General features: G+C 38.1%; 1 protein-coding gene across 2 annotated transcripts in view; it reads left to right on the forward strand.

Annotated features, from left to right (window-relative positions):
• The first annotated feature begins 3847 nt into the window (after positions 1-3847).
• The window catches only part of SMPX (small muscle protein X-linked), a 42206-nt gene continuing 27199 nt past the window's right edge, over positions 3848-18854 (forward strand). The window contains exons 1-4 of one of the 2 annotated variants that reach the window (XM_072360510.1): positions 3848-4229; positions 7983-8042; positions 12335-12424; positions 16018-16168. In XM_072360510.1, coding sequence (XP_072216611.1) covers positions 8004-8042; positions 12335-12424; positions 16018-16155 — 267 coding nt within the window. In that variant the 5' untranslated portion in view covers positions 3848-4229; positions 7983-8003 and the 3' untranslated portion in view covers positions 16156-16168. Of the gene's footprint in view, positions 4260-7982; positions 8043-12334; positions 12425-16017; positions 16169-18854 lie in introns of both variants that reach the window. The other variant, XM_072360500.1, reaches the window with a different exon arrangement.

Raw genomic sequence — 18854 nt, forward strand, 5'->3', positions numbered from 1 at the left:
GGCTAATTATTTCTTGATGGAATAGTCTGTGATAATAATCACCATGCTTTTATATGGAAAAGAAAGAGAGCATGCAAGAGCTGAATTGATATTTAGCAGCTCAGAAACGTCACAAAAACAAAACCAGCTAATTTAGATATGTTTGTTGATTTCCTGTCCATTAGATAATAGCAAACATTTTTGCATACTTTTTATACCATTCATTATCGAAACAGACTGACATTCCTGTTGTTGGCAGAGCTGTACAAGTAGAAACTCGAACTGATGAATTTCTCAGGATACTGAGAAACATACAGATCGGAGGAAACTGGGAGAAATAAACAGTAGATGGTACTTCCTCAAATAACATTTCCTTTGACAAAGCAGTTGAGATCTGTCAGTCTTTCTGAAATATAGGGCTCACAGGATTTTTTATTTTAAGACAAAAGTAAGTAGTGGCTGTGAGAATGCCAAGTCGTTGCTAGCTCTGGTGTATATATATACATATATTGTTCTGTCTAGCTTCATATGATGATAACACAGCTTAAATTCTCTGTCTTTCATTAAGCTTCTGTGCCAAATAATTGTTGAGTACAAAACTCTCTACTTGGGGGAAAGGGCCCAAATGCACAAATAAAATCTGTGTGGGTTAGAACAGAGTGTTCTATTTTCTCCAGGATCCTCTAGGTTAGACCTCTGATAAATCAGACTGATAACAGGTTTCTTATTTTTAATCCTCAGTCATTATTGTGATTTTTTTTGAATGTCAGTATTTTCTAAACCTAGGTGTATTGAATGAGGAGAACATTTTATCTTGCACCGCAGCCTAAATCTTAATATTCTTTTCCAAACAATTCGAATAAAGATAATTAATTCACCAACTATGTAATATTCTGTTCCCACTATTTTTTGCCTGGCAATAAATTGTAAAAGAGCTAAAAATAAGATAATCAAGCAAAGCTTTATATGGACAAATATATTACAATATGCCAAACATACTAAGGTACCAATTGCTACTACCTGAAGGAAAGCTCTAGGGATGTATTTGTTAACTTCTTACTATAAAGAAGGTTTATTTCATGTGAACTGAGAGTGTGGCTACTCCTTTGTTTACTTACATTTTTATTTATATTACATTGCTTGCATCACATTACAATATTTTGAACTACAGAAGAAAAATATTCTTCTTTCAGGAGCCTCAGGGAAGTTATAACTGTGCTTGTGAGATTTCTCAAAGAACAAAACATTTAAATAAGCGCATTAAGTAGTGACAGGCTAAAGAAACAATTCAGACATTACACAGTGAAACATCCCAGTCAAGAAGAAAGATACGTACACATTTCTGTTAACCATCAACTTTGTTTTCAAAACCAATAAGCTGTTCCAGCATGTTAATTAGACAAGCTTCAAGAAATGCAACAGAAGTATATTTTGTACCATATTGGGATTTTCCTTCTTCAAATCATCCTTTTGGATCTTTGGACACAGGACAATAAGTTTACATACTGTGTGTCAGTGTACTGTTCTCTGGCACTTACCCACCATGCACTTAGTCTGTCATTTGAAATGCAAATATATCTCATGATTTACTTATTAAATCATTGGTTGCATGCATTTCACAGTTGAATCTGCAAGTCACGGGGCTGTGCATTCTAGTGGTTATTCAAAGGCAGTCATAACCCACAAAATTATTGTTAAAAAAAATCCATATTTCTTTTTTCCCCCATTGACAACTATTCAGAACTACATTTTCTTCTTTCAGTGATAAAACTTTCAGTGATAAAACTTCTATCATAACTATTTAACAATTTTTAGGTGTGATAGTTCACGAGTGTTAGGTAAGTGACATAGGTAAATTCTCTTCCTGCTTGGACATCACTGAAGTTACCTGTTATATTACTGTGTTATGAAAATGTTGCAGGAAACAGTGTTGACTTGATCTTTCTCAGACATATTTGTGAGATGATGGGTTTACAAAATGGAAGCAATGGCATGGTTTGGACTATGGAACCTTTGCTAATTTAACAGCACTTGGAGGAAAGAACTCTGTCTGCTTTTTGTATCCCAGAGCTGATTCTTACTATGATAATTGTAGTATAAATTGAAATAAATTAATTTACAAGACCACATTACAAAAATATACCACCTCTTTCACTGCCTTCTAATACTTTTATTCTAAATATGATTTTTCGCAAAGAGGTACATAAAGTCATTTATGTAGTGCAAACTTTTCTTTAACGTGGTCTCAACTGTCTGAATAGCATGACCTTAGACCCTAAAAGAACAAACTTCTGCATTCTAGGGAAAGACCTGTCTGTGAGCCCTTATGAACTCTGCCAAGTTTCAAGTGCAATACTCTTCTTAAACCTCAAGACACTTCATAACAGTTATTCCTGGCCTTTCTGGGTAGGTAGGCCAGGGGCCTCACTGGCAGGGTCTGATTGCCCTCTGTACTTCAGCTGGACTCAACCCAAACACATGTGCCTGTGGCATGCCTTCCTGTGTGTCTTTCCTGGGAATGAATAGCCTATGAATAGCCTGCAAGCTGCCAAAGCAAGTCATCAACTTTATAAGCTGCTTCCAGATGACAGCTCTTTTGGGAAGAAGGGCAGCAGAGAGTGAGTCACTGGCTTAATGAAGTGGTCTGGGATGTCATCTTCCTCTTTAAGGTAGTTGAAATGGAATGAGTGGCATGTCAAGTGAGTTAAGGTTAAGGGAAATGCTCCTCAAAATCACTATAGATACCATATTTTGGTATAATTTTGGAACTTGTTGATCATCCCTTAAAAGTTGCTATATCCTTCTCCAGCAGCAAGTGGTTGTGTGGTATCATAGACTCATAGAATAGCTTAGGTTGGAGGGGATGTTAAAGCCCACCCAGCCCCAACCCCTGACATGGGCAGGGCTGTCCCCCACCTGCTCAGGCTGTCCAGGGCCCATCCAACCTGACCTTGGGGTAAAGGATTTCCTCCTAACATCTAATCTCAATCTACTCTCTTTTAGTTTAAAGCCTTTGTTCCTTGTCCTATCACTGTTGGACTGTGAAAAGTCTCTTCTCCTCCTGTTTGTAAGCTCCTTTTGAGTACTGGAAGGCCACAGTGTGGTCTCCTTGGAGCCTTCTCTTCTTCAGACTGAACAAGCCCAGATCCCTCAACCTTTTTTTTATAGGAGAGGTGCTCCAGCTCTCTAATCATCTTTGTGAACCTCTTCTGGGCCCTGTCCAACAGCTCCACATCCATCCTCTACTGGGGGCCCCAGGTCTGGACACAGTACTCCAGATGGGTCGTCACAAGGGCAGAGTAGAGGGGGACAATCCCAGTAATGCCAGGGATAACACTGCTATTGTAGCAGTTAGTGCTGTGGGTCAGTGGAAAACAGGCATAGCAGAGCAAGAGGAAAGTTCTGTTCCCTGAAGCTGTAATGGGCAGGAGGCTGCAGTTATAGAAGTGGGAAAATGAGGCTGTGCCCCACACAACTCACTTGTCTCCATCACTTGACTTCAACACTCACAGGTAGTGTAAGCACAACTGTACAGTAGCTTTTCATGTCTTTATTAACTACATAAGTTTCCCACACACTTATTTGACTTTTCTTATCCATATGCCTTACCTTTCAACACCAGCAGCCATGGCTTCACCAGTTCAGGAGCTCTCCTTCCTGCCAACACAGAATTCATGCATGCAGAAACAGCAAACCAGGACCCTTGGGCAGCTTTGCTCCCAACCCAGCAACAATATAGCAATGCTGGTGTGACATTCACCTCCCCTAGATAGTCCCACTGAGGTGAGTTCTTCCTAATTACGTCTTTGTAATTATTTCTTTCTCTGATGTGGGAGGGAGGGAGGCATGTGCTGCCCCACACACCACAGGAGGAGATGTGTACTACCTCCCACCATCATGTGCCACAGGGAAAGGGAGGGCATGAAAAGGACCCAAAGGTGTGTTCCTTCAACACCTACTGCTTGACACTTGAGCCCTGGTTTTACGATGGTCAAGTGTCACAGGGGACCAAGTTACAGGGTGAATCAAATGCTATATTTAGGAAGAACAACTGGAAGCTATGACAGGAATTCTCTTTTACACTTTGCTTCTCAGCCGAGTTCCACTCCAGCCTGGAGCAGCCCTCGGTGCCGTCCAGGCTGAAAGCATCAGAGCTGTTTCAGACACATTTGGCGGATCACAGTCAATACTTCAGCCGGTAGAAGAAGGTACCTGTATCAGCATCGGGAGGTGTATACACTCATTCAACGGTTTGGAACTTTTCTTATATAAATAGAAAAGTAAGCTAATGTGGAAGGGATCAATTATAAAAAGACTTATGAAAACTCTTTAATAGCTGGCTGTGAAGTTACTGTAGTAGTTCTGTTTTTATGCTTGTTTTAATGTCTTGTGCACAGTATTTAGAGCAGATCATTATAGTTATTGCTTCATCGGCTGCGAGGATCTTAAAAGATTTAAAACAGTTGTTTAAATGCCTGCTGACTCATAAGAAGCACAACCGTATTAGCTTAAATGCTGTAGTACATAGGTACATGCTTATTGTTTTTTAAATGCTGCATCTAATTAAATGTAGTGGGAGGGGTTGATGGTAAGAGAGGTAGTCTTTTGCTGCTAGTTTAACAGGTAATAGTGGTGATGGGAACTGCATTACAGAAAATATTATAGCATTTCCTTACAGCATGTAGTAACACTCAGGAAGCTGCAAAGTGGGGGTTTCTTTATTTGTGTTAGCTGGGTCCATAGTGATGTGGTTCCCGTCTAAGCCTTTTAATAAGATAATACACTGCAGTTCTGTGTCCAAAATAGCCTTTGTGCTTGATGCTGTAAGTACAGCAGGGGGGAAAAGGACAGCATTCAGCTGGGGGGAGTCCCTCCTGGTGTGTGTAAGCTACTGTGCATCTCTTGTGCAGATTACAAAAGATGGCATTATGATACCTCATTGCATTTAAGGCAAATTGAATCAGTCAGCTCATTATCTTTCTGCAGCCCTGTCAGAAATTATTTTTAGCAGAGGGACAGTAGATAGGTCCTTTGTTTTTTAAAGGACCTTTTCACAACGCAGGTTTTTGTCAGCCTACAAAAAGTAGTGGTTACTTTCACTGGGAAGTGAAGAAAGCACAGGAATTTGCAGGGGCAGCCTGGCATTAAACAGCTCTGAACTGAAATCTGTTGCTGCTGCTTCCTAAGTTTGGCTCAGCATGCAGACCATAAAAGGTAAGAGGTAAGGTATGGGGCAGCCCAAAAGGCACTGGGGCGTAAAGGCTGTGTGCCTTTACTGCTTCTCTGAGCCTGCACATGGGAAATTTGGTCATGGAAGTGACTGTGGAGAGTGATTTGTCTGAGTCTGCAGATTTGAGTAGCATGCCAGAAAAAGTCAGTGCAACACTCTTAACTTTCTGAGACACCTGGAAAAAAAAATATAGAAATGTATATGAATACAGTAATGACTTCAGTAGCAGATGCATCTGTAATGTGGGGTTTATTTTCCGATGGTTGACGGTCAGTGCTGTTTTGTAGGGAAGATCAGGAGAGAGAAGGAAAGAGCTGAGGAAGATTGTCTATTTTTACTCAGTGGTGTACTGTTGTCCTGATTTCTCCAGCAGTAATGAGGACAGCATAAACTGGTAGGAAGATCACCTCCTCCATAAGCAGTCCTACACAACTGTATTATACGTCTGTCTTTAGGAGTCTGATTGCAATCATTGCAAGCTCAGAGGATCTCACTGAGAAGCATGATTGGTTTTCTTTAAAGTATAAATTCCTTGTAAATCCTTACCCATTTGTTTGAGGTAGCCATAAAAGTATGGAGCGCTGTTTCTGCAATGCAGACACACAAGACAGAAGAGTTTACCTTAGCCTGAATTATTCTGTGACTGTGTTTAGAAAGTAGACCCACAGTGTTTTAAAGTGTTTCTATTAATTTCCTGCCCTTTTGATTCCATTTTTCTATTCTGATTTGAAAGAGGAAAAGATAAGAAAAAAATAATTAAACTTTTCTGTATTATGAGCCCTGTTATCCAATAAATTGGTGGGTTGTTTTGTATTTAATTTTGGGATACAGCTCCTGATAACAGCACAATGCATCAGTATAAGCTGTGTGGCAGTTGTAAAGAAATGATTGTTTCGGTGCATAGCAAGGACTTTTAAAAAAGAAAGGGAGTGCAATAAATCCTTTAGTTGAAATTTTGGCTTACTGAAATCTTTGCAAATGTTGCAATGAACTTCAGTGACTGAGATCTCATCCTTCAAACTGAATTCTGAACTTTTCTAAACTACCTCTGATTTCAACATAGTGTCACAGTGTAAGATTCACTGGAAGCATACTGTTTGCATTTTGCATGGTTGGATTTATTTATTGTTGCTTATTTACAAATGTCAGTTCATCTATTTAAATCTGAAGCCTACATCTTCTGAGTTTGGGGTCAACTAGCACCCATACATCTGAGTGGGCAGAGAGAGACCCCTAATGGCAGGTCACCTGCACTATAAGTTCTGCTCAGAATTAGGAACAGACTTAAAGGTGATAAGAGAGTATGCAAGAACTATCTTCCATGCAGCTTCAGGGATACAACTTCAGACTGATACTCTGGTCTGAAGGCAACCTATAATGATTGGTATTTTGTTACTTGCCTCCATGGGAAAATTATGGTCTTCAAAGTCACAAAGTCTTTGGCGCACTTGTGATTTCTCACTGCATTTCCACTGTCTTCTCCTACATCATTTATTACTATTCTCAATGTTTTCTTTCCAATGTTAGGTAAAATACTGTAGTCAAAATATGCTACAATTTGGTTGTTATCAGTGAGTTCTCTGATGGATGTTCAAGTACTAACTAACCAACTTTAAATATTACTATCCTTATTTTTCCTTATAGTGACATACTGATGAAGTACTAGTCCAATAAATGGCTGAGACTATTATTCAGTTAAAGGGATAGTAAATTTCTTTTCTTTTCTTTTCTTTTCTTTTCTTTTCTTTTCTTTTCTTTTCTTTTCTTTTCTTTTCTTTTCTTTTCTTTTCTTTTCTTTTCTTTTCTTTTCTTTTCTTTTCTTTTCTTTTCTTTTCTTTTCTTTTCTTTTCTTTTCTTTTCTTTTTTCTCTCTCCTCTCCTCTCCTCTCCTCTCCTCTCCTCTCCTCTCCTCTCCTCTCCTCTCCTCTCCTCTCCTCTCCTCTCCTCTCCTCTCCTCTCCTCTCCTCTCCTCTCCTCTCCTCTCCTCTCCTCTCCTCTCCTCTCCTCTCCTCTCCTCTCCTCTCCTCTCCTCACTTCTCCTCACTTCTCCTCTCCTCTCCTCTCCTCTCCTCTCCTCTCCTCTCCTCTCCTCTCCTCTCCTCTCCTCTCCTCTCCTCTCCTCTCCTCTCCTCTCCTCTCCTCTCCTCTCCTCTCCTCTCCTCTCCTCTCCTCTCCTCTCCTCTCCTCTCCTCTCCTCTCCTCTCCTCTCCTCTCCTCTCCTCTCCTCTCCTCTCCTCTCCTCTCCTCTCCTCTCCTCTCCTCTCCTCTCCTCCTCTCTTTCTTTCAGTCTACATGTATGAAGAAATTACAGTGATGTGTGAATTAGATGATTATATCTGCATTTATCTACGCTTTGTGACAAGTTATGCTTTATTTGAAAGGAGGTTTAAACTTAGTGTTCTAATAACTCCTATGTACATACTGTGACAGTGATAATCATGCATTGTTTATCCTCAAACACTTCCTTTAGCTCATGCTCATTTTACGATGCCATTAAGGGTTTGAGAGATTGTTTATCTGTACTCATTATTGTTTTTAATGTGAAAGTGAGGACTCCATTTGTGGCTATGAAAGATTAATTGGAGAAGCTCAGGTGTTCTGTCTCCTTCTGATATTCATAAGGAATACCTAAGCAACTCTGAAACTGAAACGGAAATTGGAGATGGGCAGGTGAAATGGATGCCTGTCAAGAGGCAGCATGGGTTAAGTTCTAGTTTATCTCCCCTAGGTATCAGGATGTCACAGCCTGTAACACTTTCCCTTTTTGCTTGCAGGGATAAGACACTGTCTTAAAAATGTCAAAACAGCCAGCGTCACATGTCAAAGCCATTCAGGTAAGAGACAGTATTTATGTTTCTAATATAATAAATAATAAATCTCAACCTCTGTTGTCTGCCAGACTGCACTTTGCTCCTACAAAACTCTACAAAAGTGCTAAATGGGGATTATTCTTTCATAATTAAAAGCTTGATACTGAAAAGTTTTGACCTGATGAATATCTTATAACTTATCACTTGCTTGCTTATGTGTTCTTTTCAACATTAGCTTATGTCTGTTGGTGAACCAGCAAAGTAAAACATGGTAATATTTCTACAAAACTGATCAGCATTATGAGTAAAACTAATTATTGCAACGATTGGATATTCCACAGAATTAATGTAATTTTGGAAGAACTTTAGTCTAAAAGAATAGCAGAGCTATTAAGGCTTTTAATGTCTGTATACCCTCGAGAAAAAGAGAAAAAAAAAATGCAGTACTTGATCAAGAAAACATTTTGTTTAAAGACTAAATAGAATGTGAGAAAAGTTTGTATTTTCATTAGAAAATCCCTGTATGTCATATACTTCCTCAAATGGCTTACTGTTGTAACTGTGAAGTTGGTTGTTATCTTGTTGTAAAAGAGATACCTGGAGAATTTGCCCATCATCACCATGAAGTAGATAAACTGTACTTAATTCGTGCTATCATTGATTTTTGTAAAAAAAAAAAAAAAAAAAAAAAAAAAGAATTCCTGAGCTGCAGAATTTTGTGTTCTTGTATTTTGTAAAATGCACTTGCAACCGAATTTTTGCCACGAGCTCAGATTCCCTTTAAAATACGTAAGAATCACAAAATGGAATTTCTAATGTCTGACCTGCCCTCTGTTTCCCCAAGGTAATACTAACTTAGTGGACTGAACTATCAAGAAGATTAGTTACTCAGTGGCTAGACTGCATACTAAAGTGGAAAGACACTAAGAATGCTAATGTTGGTCATCATCAGATGTACTGGAAAAGACATGCAAGTTAATTCAGTTGAAATTATCAGAAGACATTGATTTTATGTAGTTCAGATTTTTATCCCTCATATACAGACAATGGAAATATTTATATGATTAATGAAAAAATGTAGATAATTCATAGATTAAATTACATTTTACTTTTAAAGAAAGTGCAAGTGTTTTCAAGGAATGAATTTAGTTTACTCTTTTCCTTAAAGTAAACTAGCCCTAGACTTCTTTCTAGTTTTATAATGACTTTCTAACTTCTAAATGTAAAGAAATGTTTCTAGTTTGCCCATTAAAAAATGCATTAAGTTCATGCAGTGAGTTTCATATATTATGAAACTTTAATATATATTTTTTTCTTCAATGGTAATTTGCACTAGGAAAAATACTGTTTGAATTTTAAAATAAATCCATTAAACATTATATCAAAGGTTGCTCCAGCAGGGGCACTTGCTCTTGAGTTGATGCCTTTTACACTTGGAGTACTCTGAGAACCACAACTCAAAATGTCACATTACTTTCATGCATTGTGATTCATATATTATGATCCTTAGTTACTAGATGCTATTGCAGTAAGACTGACATCCTGTACAGACTGTACATAGTGCTATAACAACAGAAGTGTAATGCCACCTCACTGACTGAATTATCTGGTGATGCTGCATGTCAGGAATAGCTTCTTTCTGACTGTACAAGATGTACATTGAAATCCTCATATCCCAAGAGCCACTAAATACGGACATGTTAAGAGTAACAGCTTGTTCCTAAGAGTCGTTTGGGATCATAGGGGACCAAAGGAGTATTAACTCCTGCTAACTTTCATTGTTGGTTTCCCCTCACTCTCCCCTTTGGAGCATAAAAGGATGTTTTTAGCTCTTGCTGGCAATTACTCTCCTCACAAATACCACTATCTGTTTCTTTCTTTTCTTTTTCTGGATTGTATTGTTTTTCTTCCCCTCCCCTTATTTTTTTTTTTTTTATTTTTATTTTTTTTTTTTCCTTCAACATAATAAAATAGGAAGCATTACTTTCAGAGCAGCCCTCATTCTCACAGGATCACAGAATCATTTAAGTTGGAAGAGACCCTTAAAGGCCACCTAGTCCAACTCCCCTGCAATGAACAGGGATACCTACAGCTACATCAGGGTGCTCAGATCTCCATCCAGACTCACCTTGGATATCTACAGTGATGGGGCGTCTTAGTAGAGTACATTAGGACAAATTTCTACTCACTGTGAGAACTGCAACAACATCCAAACTATGGTAGGCACTTCCCAGAGACAAAGAAAGATGTAAGTCCAGTAAGAATTAGTATTATTAAAAATAAGTAACACAGATACAGAGGTCTGTCTACAGCAATTATAATTTACAGCTTCAAGAGTCTGGAATGAAAAATGTTCTATTTGACATTTCACTGAATGGGGTCAGACAAGGAGGAGGTCACCGAGACTTGTGTCTCCATCCCAGCAGCCAGGTAGCAAAAGCCCTGAGGAGGATTTTTAAAAGTGTAATTATACACTTGTGTTGATTGAAACACAACATGCAGGACTCGGTCCATTGCTCATGCTTTACATAGCTGCTTATCCATGAGAATGGACCAGCCTTGGGTTAAGAGGATATTTATGGCTCAGGATTCTGGCATCTCTGGTCAGGAGCTACTAGGAAATTAGCCATACTTTCTTTTCATCCTAGAAATATTTAAATTTATCATGTGTTGTAATGTGGTGTGCTATCAAGTCCAGACATTGTTAAACTGTGTCTTAAAGGTTGCTCATTTTACTAACTATTTTGTGTCTGCATACATCTTGTCTAAACTCTGAAGTGAATGATTGCAAGAAAAATGGTTCAGACCACTGTAGTGTGACGCATATCACTCTGAAAATGCTGAAGTCAACCAAAGAATGGCTTCTTTAGTTTGATTAGCAGTCTGGCACTTACTGGTTCACTTTTGTTTCCTGAACCATTTTTAGTCACAGTTGGTCTGTCCATCACAGGAGGAAATGCAAGGATTTACAGTTTTGTGGTCAGCCTTGGGAGGCTGTAGGAGGCTGATTTCTTCTTTTATTGACTCCAAGAACAATAGATACCCAAACAAAATGAGGAGGAGAGCTGGGAATAGCTCTGGTAATTCAGTTCTGCAAACCTGTGTGGCCACACTCTCTGTAAAGTGCTATGCTGTTTCCTATTCCAAAAAAAGCATCTGACTGGAGGTACCAGAGACTGTCTGGGGAGATGCATAATATTATAAATAGCAAAGCTGTTTTTTTCCACTCCTAAATGAAATAACGAGTTAAGTACTGTGAGGCTGAAAATGCCCTGTCTCCTGGGAACTTAATGAGTGCAGACAAAAGGTTTCACAATATCTAAACTAATGCTCAGTGAAAAAGCATGTGAAATAAATCCCTATTTCTCTCTAAAATACGTGGCTCTACAGACATTTGCAAGCCCCACTGAAATGGAATCAGCAAATTGCTTAAATAGAAATGAAAAAAAAATGAAAAAAGAGAAAGCTACTTATTTCATGTCAATTGGATTCTTAATTCATCAGAAGCTGAATTATGGCCAGAACATTTGTGGGCTGTGTTCCTGTGGTTATCCAACCTGGGCGCAATCTGCAGGACCATAATTTGAGCAGAAGGATGGGATTGTTCATCCTCATTCTGTGCGAATCAGTCAGATGGTAAATGACAATAAAGCAGCTCACTGTTCGAAGGCTCTCTGCTCCAGCTCAGTGGCATTACCAATTCTCCCGCTGGTTTTCGAAGTGGGAGTCATGATATTTTGATGACATTTCCTATGAGCAGCTTCTTTTCAGAGATCATGAGACAAGAATAGGTTTAATTTGTGCATTTAGTTGATCACACCATTTGACTTTTAAAATGATCCAGTCTAGGTCACATAAGGACAGATACATTTTAGCCATTCTTCCCTAAGCTGTCCTTCCAGGAGTCTTTATTTTTAAAAATCTACTGCAAGCTGCATTATTATTATGGCTACTGGCTTATCTCACAGATGGAAAATCAGATTTCTTTAGTCATACAGGTGCCATTTGGAGGAAGGCTGTTGAAGCCAGGGGCTAAGGCTCTGTCCTGTGTTTGACCAGGATTGGGCTGATTTGAGAAGTGGACCCCACTGGGGCTCCTCCTACCCCTGTCCAGGTAGCTTTGATTTTTCACTTTCCATCTTTAGAATAGAATCATAGAATCACAGAGATGGAAGTGTTTCTCTTTCCCATGGAAGTGTTGTTATGAATGTCTGTACAAGAACGTCTGTACTCCTGTTGTACTCCTTTAGAGTTTTGCCACTAACCGTGTCTATATATCAGTCATTATTATAAACATTATAATTTCATCCTGACAGGCTAATATTAACATCCCCATGGGAGCATTTAGACCTGGTGCAGGACACCCTCATAAAAGAAAAGAAGTAACACCTGAAGAAGCGGAGGAGGTAAGAAGAAGTGGGACTTTTTGATTTTATTTGCCTTTTTTTTTTTTTTCAAGGGAGTCCCTGAAATTGATGTAAAAAAGCATTTAAATCAATCTTACAGTACTTCCTACCAATCATAGGTACCACAGTTGACATAAGCAGTGACTCATGGTAGTAACCAACCAGCTATGAAACACTTCATAACAATGCGGTTTTTGCTGCTGAGGTACCTATAGGAACTCAAAGTATTTTGAGTGTGCGTAGCACTACTACTTCAACAACAGGATGATATCTGCTGTCAGGAGTTCATGAACAGTATTTATCTAGGCTGGAGCCAGTGGAATACATCAGGTAAAGTTATAGCAAGACTTTGGGAGGGTTCATTACTACCTGCTGCCTGTGGCATTCTTTATTGTTACAGCTTAATAGTGTTGGACAGGAATTCAAACCTGACATTTGGAAAGCTTCTTGGACTATTTATCAACAAATAAAAATGGAGTGTAAAGACTAAATGTTTGCAAATTAAAACCAGAAACTGTGAACTCATTTACCTGCAGATGGAAGAATATACTCCTTGGCAGACTGAATTCTGTGTTTTGACACCTGTAATTTATAGGGAGTATTCAACACTGAATTTATAATAAGAAGTGTAATTTATACCTTAGCCAACAAGGATCACAGATGTCATATTTCAGGATGTTATTAGACCATCTTATTTACCACAAAGTTTTAAGCAACTAAAACCAACTGTGGAGAAATAGAGATGCTCCAAATAAGAAAAATACACAAGTAAGGATGGCTGTCTATTGCTCCTTAGCCAGTTGGCATAGTTAGGCTGTGTAATTGCCATCTCAGAACTGGTCCTTCTGCACCAGAGCTGCTGACGTTCCTTGGAGCCATGGACAGCAAGGCTCAGACTGACTAATGCAGCCAGGCCAGCTTGGACAGGACTCAGTGTTGCACACTGGCTGAAGCAGAGCTGCTGTGGTTGGAAGGAGCCTTGCTAATCCAACATCCTGGTTTGCTTTGGACAAATCCTTAGCTGCTTACGACTAGGTACAGGCACATACAGTGGGAAATTTTGGTTAAGGAATGCCAGATTCCTTTTTTGTCTGAATGAGACAAGTTTTCTTTTTTGAATTTCAACATACTTGATATAAATGTTGTTCTGTTTACAGAAAATTATTCTTATCAAATTCAGCACGATTTAAATCTTTTTAAGACTTAAAAGAATACAAAACAGAGAAAGTGACCTTAAGCACATACTGTTTCCTGGAAAGAAATAAAAACACATTATCTCTATGGTAATTAAACTGGTAAGGGAATTAATATTTTTTTAGCAGAAACTAATGTGATATGAGTGAATTATGGTATTATGTGAGAGATAAAATAAATGACAAGTGCTGAAAATTAGATTTGGTTGGGGAATTGCTTTGCTTTACAATTACATAAATATTATACATGAGACAGACATTATGAAGTGAAAGTTCTTGGTCCTGGCTTTATGTTTAACCAAACCAATGGGAGTAATTGAGGGAGACAATGGAAAAATCTCTTGTCATACGAATAGAATAAAAATGCTACCAATGAACTACTCCCCTGGTTAAGCTTTGTAGTCAATATAGCTCATGGGTCTTTAGAGCAGCCTTAGACAAATATATCTTTTGCAAATAGCCCTTAGTATTTTTCGCTGCATTTTAAGATCTTGGCAAAGGAGATGAGAGAAGCATGGTTTTTACTCAGAGGGTTGGTATAGTCCAAAGGAAATGCATATTTGTGAAGGTCAAAGGAAAGACCACAGTAACATGCAAAAATAAATGGGAGGTGGGAAATTCAGCAAACAACTTTTCTGCACTCTGAACATTTCTATGCATGTGTTTGTTAACTCTTGTCACACATCTCAATCATTTCACAGTGTGCGCCATTTGTACTATCAGAAAGAACAGTTTTGCAGATGACTTGAAATTGTCTTTTAAATACAATAACTGCTATGAACTAGTAAGAACTGTAGGGTTTTCAGGATGGCAGCTAGGGTTAGTTAGTAATTTTTTTTCTGATTGTTTTCAAATTAGCAAGCTGTGCAGTATAACTGTGAAAGGAAGCAAAAAGAGCTCATGACACCCTTTAACTGATACAATTTCATGCATCTCTCCAAACAATTTCTGTGTCAATTTAATTATTCTCCCACTGAGTTTTGTTCCCAGATGTTAGATCATAAGCAAGATATTAAAGAGTTTGTGTGATATCTGGGGCTGGACTACTGACTGGGATCTTAAGTGACCAAAACAAAAAATGTAAGCTTGTAATAACTAATACCATATTAGCTAAAAAATGGGAAGACTGTAGAAATCTCCTAAGCCAAGCAACATAATTTCTCCAGATTTTTTTATATGGTGATCTCTAAGTAGCTCAGATAAAAGAAACCAGAATAGAATACTGTATAAAAAGAAACTTGGTTTTCTAAAATTCTTTATTTGCTACTTTACTTTGTAAAATTCTGCTTCCTTATTGATACGTAGTCCCTTGGTCAAAAATGGATTTTACTGGCGAATAATATTTAATAGACAACTCTGAAATTTTAAAAATGAAATTAAAGGTTAGGAATTGACTGATCACATGCTAATAAATCCAGACATTGAATTAACTCCAAACTTCAAAACTTGCCAATCCCAAGAGGACATTTACAGAATAATTTAAAAAAGAAAAAATAATTTATTTGTGAAATTATTTGCAGTTAAGTATTTATTCACCTTTGGTTCTACCTGATTCCCTCTATATGTCTGGTCTACAAAATATAGAACAGGCTGGATAAACCTTAAACTCAGTACTGGAAAGCTACACCTTCAAAAAATTGCTCAGCGTAGAATAGAAGTTGTCTAAAATACAAGGCCTACCTCACTGAGTAACAATATTACAGTGGAGGAAGTACTGAGGGTTAAAATGCTATGGTGCATCAGGAGGTTAGCTGAAATGTTTGCTATTGTGTTAGTGCGGGCATTTAGTCTGTATTTTTGCAGTGTCAGCTAAATAGCCATTAGGCATAAACCCATTTCAAACATAAAGTGGCAAAAATCTCTTAAGTTAAGAAACAATAAACATCAACTCAATCTGACTGCAGACAGATCTTTTGGGGGTAGCTTACTATCATAGTTGATTTCCAAATCTGGAGAAATGCATGATGTTTTTCCTATTCACGTGGCCAGCAACTATGAGACTGTATGACAATGGATGATAAAAATGATTACTTAGCCTTTTTTTTCCCCACCAGAAAATGAAAGATCTGCAGTTGCTTGTAATACTCTTTTGTTTTTATGCTAACAAGCTGACAGTGTAAATTCTTGTCCATTTACAGGAAGATCTGCATTTCCCTGCACTGACCATCTTCTATTTTTTTTTTTTTTTTTTTTTTTCAAAATATATTTGGACAATTCAAGACAACAACCAGCAGAATAATCCACCTCTTCCCACCCTCTTCCCCTGCTAGTGTTTTCATTGTGATTGCATTTAGTATCATTTAGTATATCATCCTTTACTGTTTCTCAAATAACTGACCTGTGCTTATGCTCAAGAGCTTTCTATTACAGCAGCAAGGTGACTGATATCCTTTTATGCAGAGTGTTCCTGCTACAGAAGAGGAGAAAGACAAGAAGCATCTCCCCGGAGCTAGGAAACTTCCAGGTCCTGCTGTCAACTTATCAGAGATTCAGAACATAAAGAGTGAGCTGAAATTTGTCCCCAAAGCTGAGCAGTAGTTGGAAAAAGCAGGTGAGTAAGAGAGGTTCTTTCCATGGCTCTTGGAAAAGCAGGGTGATCTAGAAATATTTTTATCCCAAAAGATGGCTTTCCAATTATTTCAAAGATCCTGGAATCACACCCCATATTTCAAAGTTAAAATATAATTTGTAGAAGAAGAGGTCAAACAATCCTTGGAATTCTGCTTTATTTCAAACATGCAGCATACAGGAGACTGTATCTGATGATACGTGACGTACTTCAACCTGCCTAACAAAAAGTGTGCTTTGCTATTAGGAATATTTTGAAGCCAGTCAAGGAATACCATCTTGTTACACAAGCACAAGTTCTAATTTTATGGAGTACAAATAAATGTATTATAATGCAAATAAATAAGTTAAAATGGTGGAGAAGTAAGTCAGTATTTTTAAAAAGCTCCTTTAGAAAACTAGAGATTGGATATAATTTTATTTCTGTAATTCAAAGCTAATGTACTAGTGCCTCCAGTCATTTCATCACACAAAGGCACCCAGTGCCACTTATGGCTCCCAAGGACATGCAGCGTATCTGTGTGGTTCTCAGAAATGTGATGTGGGACCTCAAGAAGATCTTTCTGCTCCACTGAAGTGATAGCTGGAGACCAAAGAGGGACTCTCAGTTACTGCAGACAGCACCAGACACCTACAGATTGAGGTGCTAATCTGTGGTCAGCACCACAGCTCATAATTCATCTTAGTTATTAAAAAAGGTTATATTCATCACTTTAAAATCACAGAATATAATTGCAGTAGCGTAGTTTGGTTTGGAAAAGACCTGAAAATCATCCAACCCCTCTGCCATGAACAGGGACACTTTTCACTACTCCAGATTGCCCAAAGCCCTGTCTAACCTGGTCTCGAATACTTCCAAGGATGGGGAATCCACAGCTTCTCTGGGCAACTTTTTCTGAGGCATTACAACCCTCTGAGTTAATAAGTTTCTCTTAGCATTTAATCTAAATCAACACTCTTTCAGTTTAAAGCCATCACCCCTTGTCCTGTCACTATACTCCTCAATGAAGAGTCCCTCCCCATCTTTTCCTGTAGGCCTTCTTGAAGTACTGGAAACTACCAAAAGGTGTACCTGGGCTTTCTCTACTGTAGGCTGAATAACCCTAACCCTCTCAGCATGCCTTCATAGAAGAGGTGTTCCAGTCCTCTGATCATATCTCTGGATGTACTCCCCAGGGCTGAACATAGTACTGCAGGTGGAGTCTCATGAAAGTGGAGTAGAGGAGAATCACCTTCTTTGCCCTGCTAGCTGTACTTCTATTGATGTTGTTTGCTTTCTTGGCTTCATGAATACATTTCCAGTTCATGTTGAACATTTTGTCCACCTGTACACCCATGTCCTTCTCTGCAGTGTTACTCTTTCACTTGTTGCCCAGCCTGTATTCATGTTTGGGATTACCTTTAACACAGATTTCACAATTATTTGCACCTGATTTCAAACAAAGCCAATAAATCTCTATTTTACATTATGAGCCATAATAATAATAATAATAATAATAATTAAAAAAAACAGAAACAAAAAACAAACAAAAAAAAAAAAAACAAAAACAATTGTTTCCACCCATGAAATTATCATCTGATTTTCTTTGACAAGCCGTAGTCAATAAAGATATATCAGGCAGTTATAATGAATGTTCAGCTGTACATAGTTTCAATCAAAAATAACTGATGACATTAAGATACTTGTGTCAGATAGCAGTCATCTGAATTGACAACTGTGCCTGTTGACACAAGTCCTTTTCATCACAAGGAGAAACAGAAGAGCTAAGCTGAGGAAAAGAACATCATCTGGAGTTTACTGCACAGAAACATTAAGGAGAAAATAAATAAATAAATAAATAAAAAGCAATGCAAAAAGATGTTGCAAACACAGAAGTGCTATGGTCCAGCAATCTTAAAGGAAATGGCATTATCTGAGTGAATTGTCTCAACACGCTCTGCAGCATTACTATATTTTTTTAATGTACAGCATAAATATGCCATTTAGAAGGAAAATGTGTTTAGCTTTCTTTTGCTTTTCCCCTGCTGTGTCATAATGTGCCTGTTATTTTAAAAGAAATAACAGCCTTTCTCTTTGGGAAACTTGGGGAAAGGAAAATTAACATTTTGTAAAATGTAACATAGTAGTCATCGCACTAAAGGAGTGCCCAGAGAAATATGAATTTTTAATGTTGGGCTTTAAAGATTTTTTTTTCTCTGTAAGAGAGATTTAGATAGAAATTTAACTCCATGTTTTGTCTCAGACCATTTTCTGTTTTCAGTATTTAAAATTGCTATATTATTATTAGCTTATGGTGCATTTGAAAGAAACAATTAGAGCATGCACAAACATTCCTTATAAGGAAAAGATTTCTACAGGAAGGTCACTAAAGTAAAAGACATGCTGAAAGCTATGAGGTCATTATGAAGTCATTTCTTTCTCTGTGCTAATTTTGATGTTGCATTGGTTACCAGGTTCTGATGGTGACACAGGTGGGATGGCAGATCATGTCATTTGTGAGGAGGGCTGAAAGGAGCAAAGGGTGAAGGGAGGCCTAAAGTACAGGAGGATTGTAATGGCTGTGTGAAATGACATAGTCCTGCTGGGAGCAGGAGGTGATCAGAAGTTACACATGTTCAGCCATTAACTAATTACCCTTGAGAGGGGAAGCAATTGTTTAGAGGTATCT

Source organism: Excalfactoria chinensis, chromosome 1, assembly GCF_039878825.1.
Source record: "Excalfactoria chinensis isolate bCotChi1 chromosome 1, bCotChi1.hap2, whole genome shotgun sequence".
NCBI classification, from domain to species: domain Eukaryota; kingdom Metazoa; phylum Chordata; class Aves; order Galliformes; family Phasianidae; genus Excalfactoria; species Excalfactoria chinensis.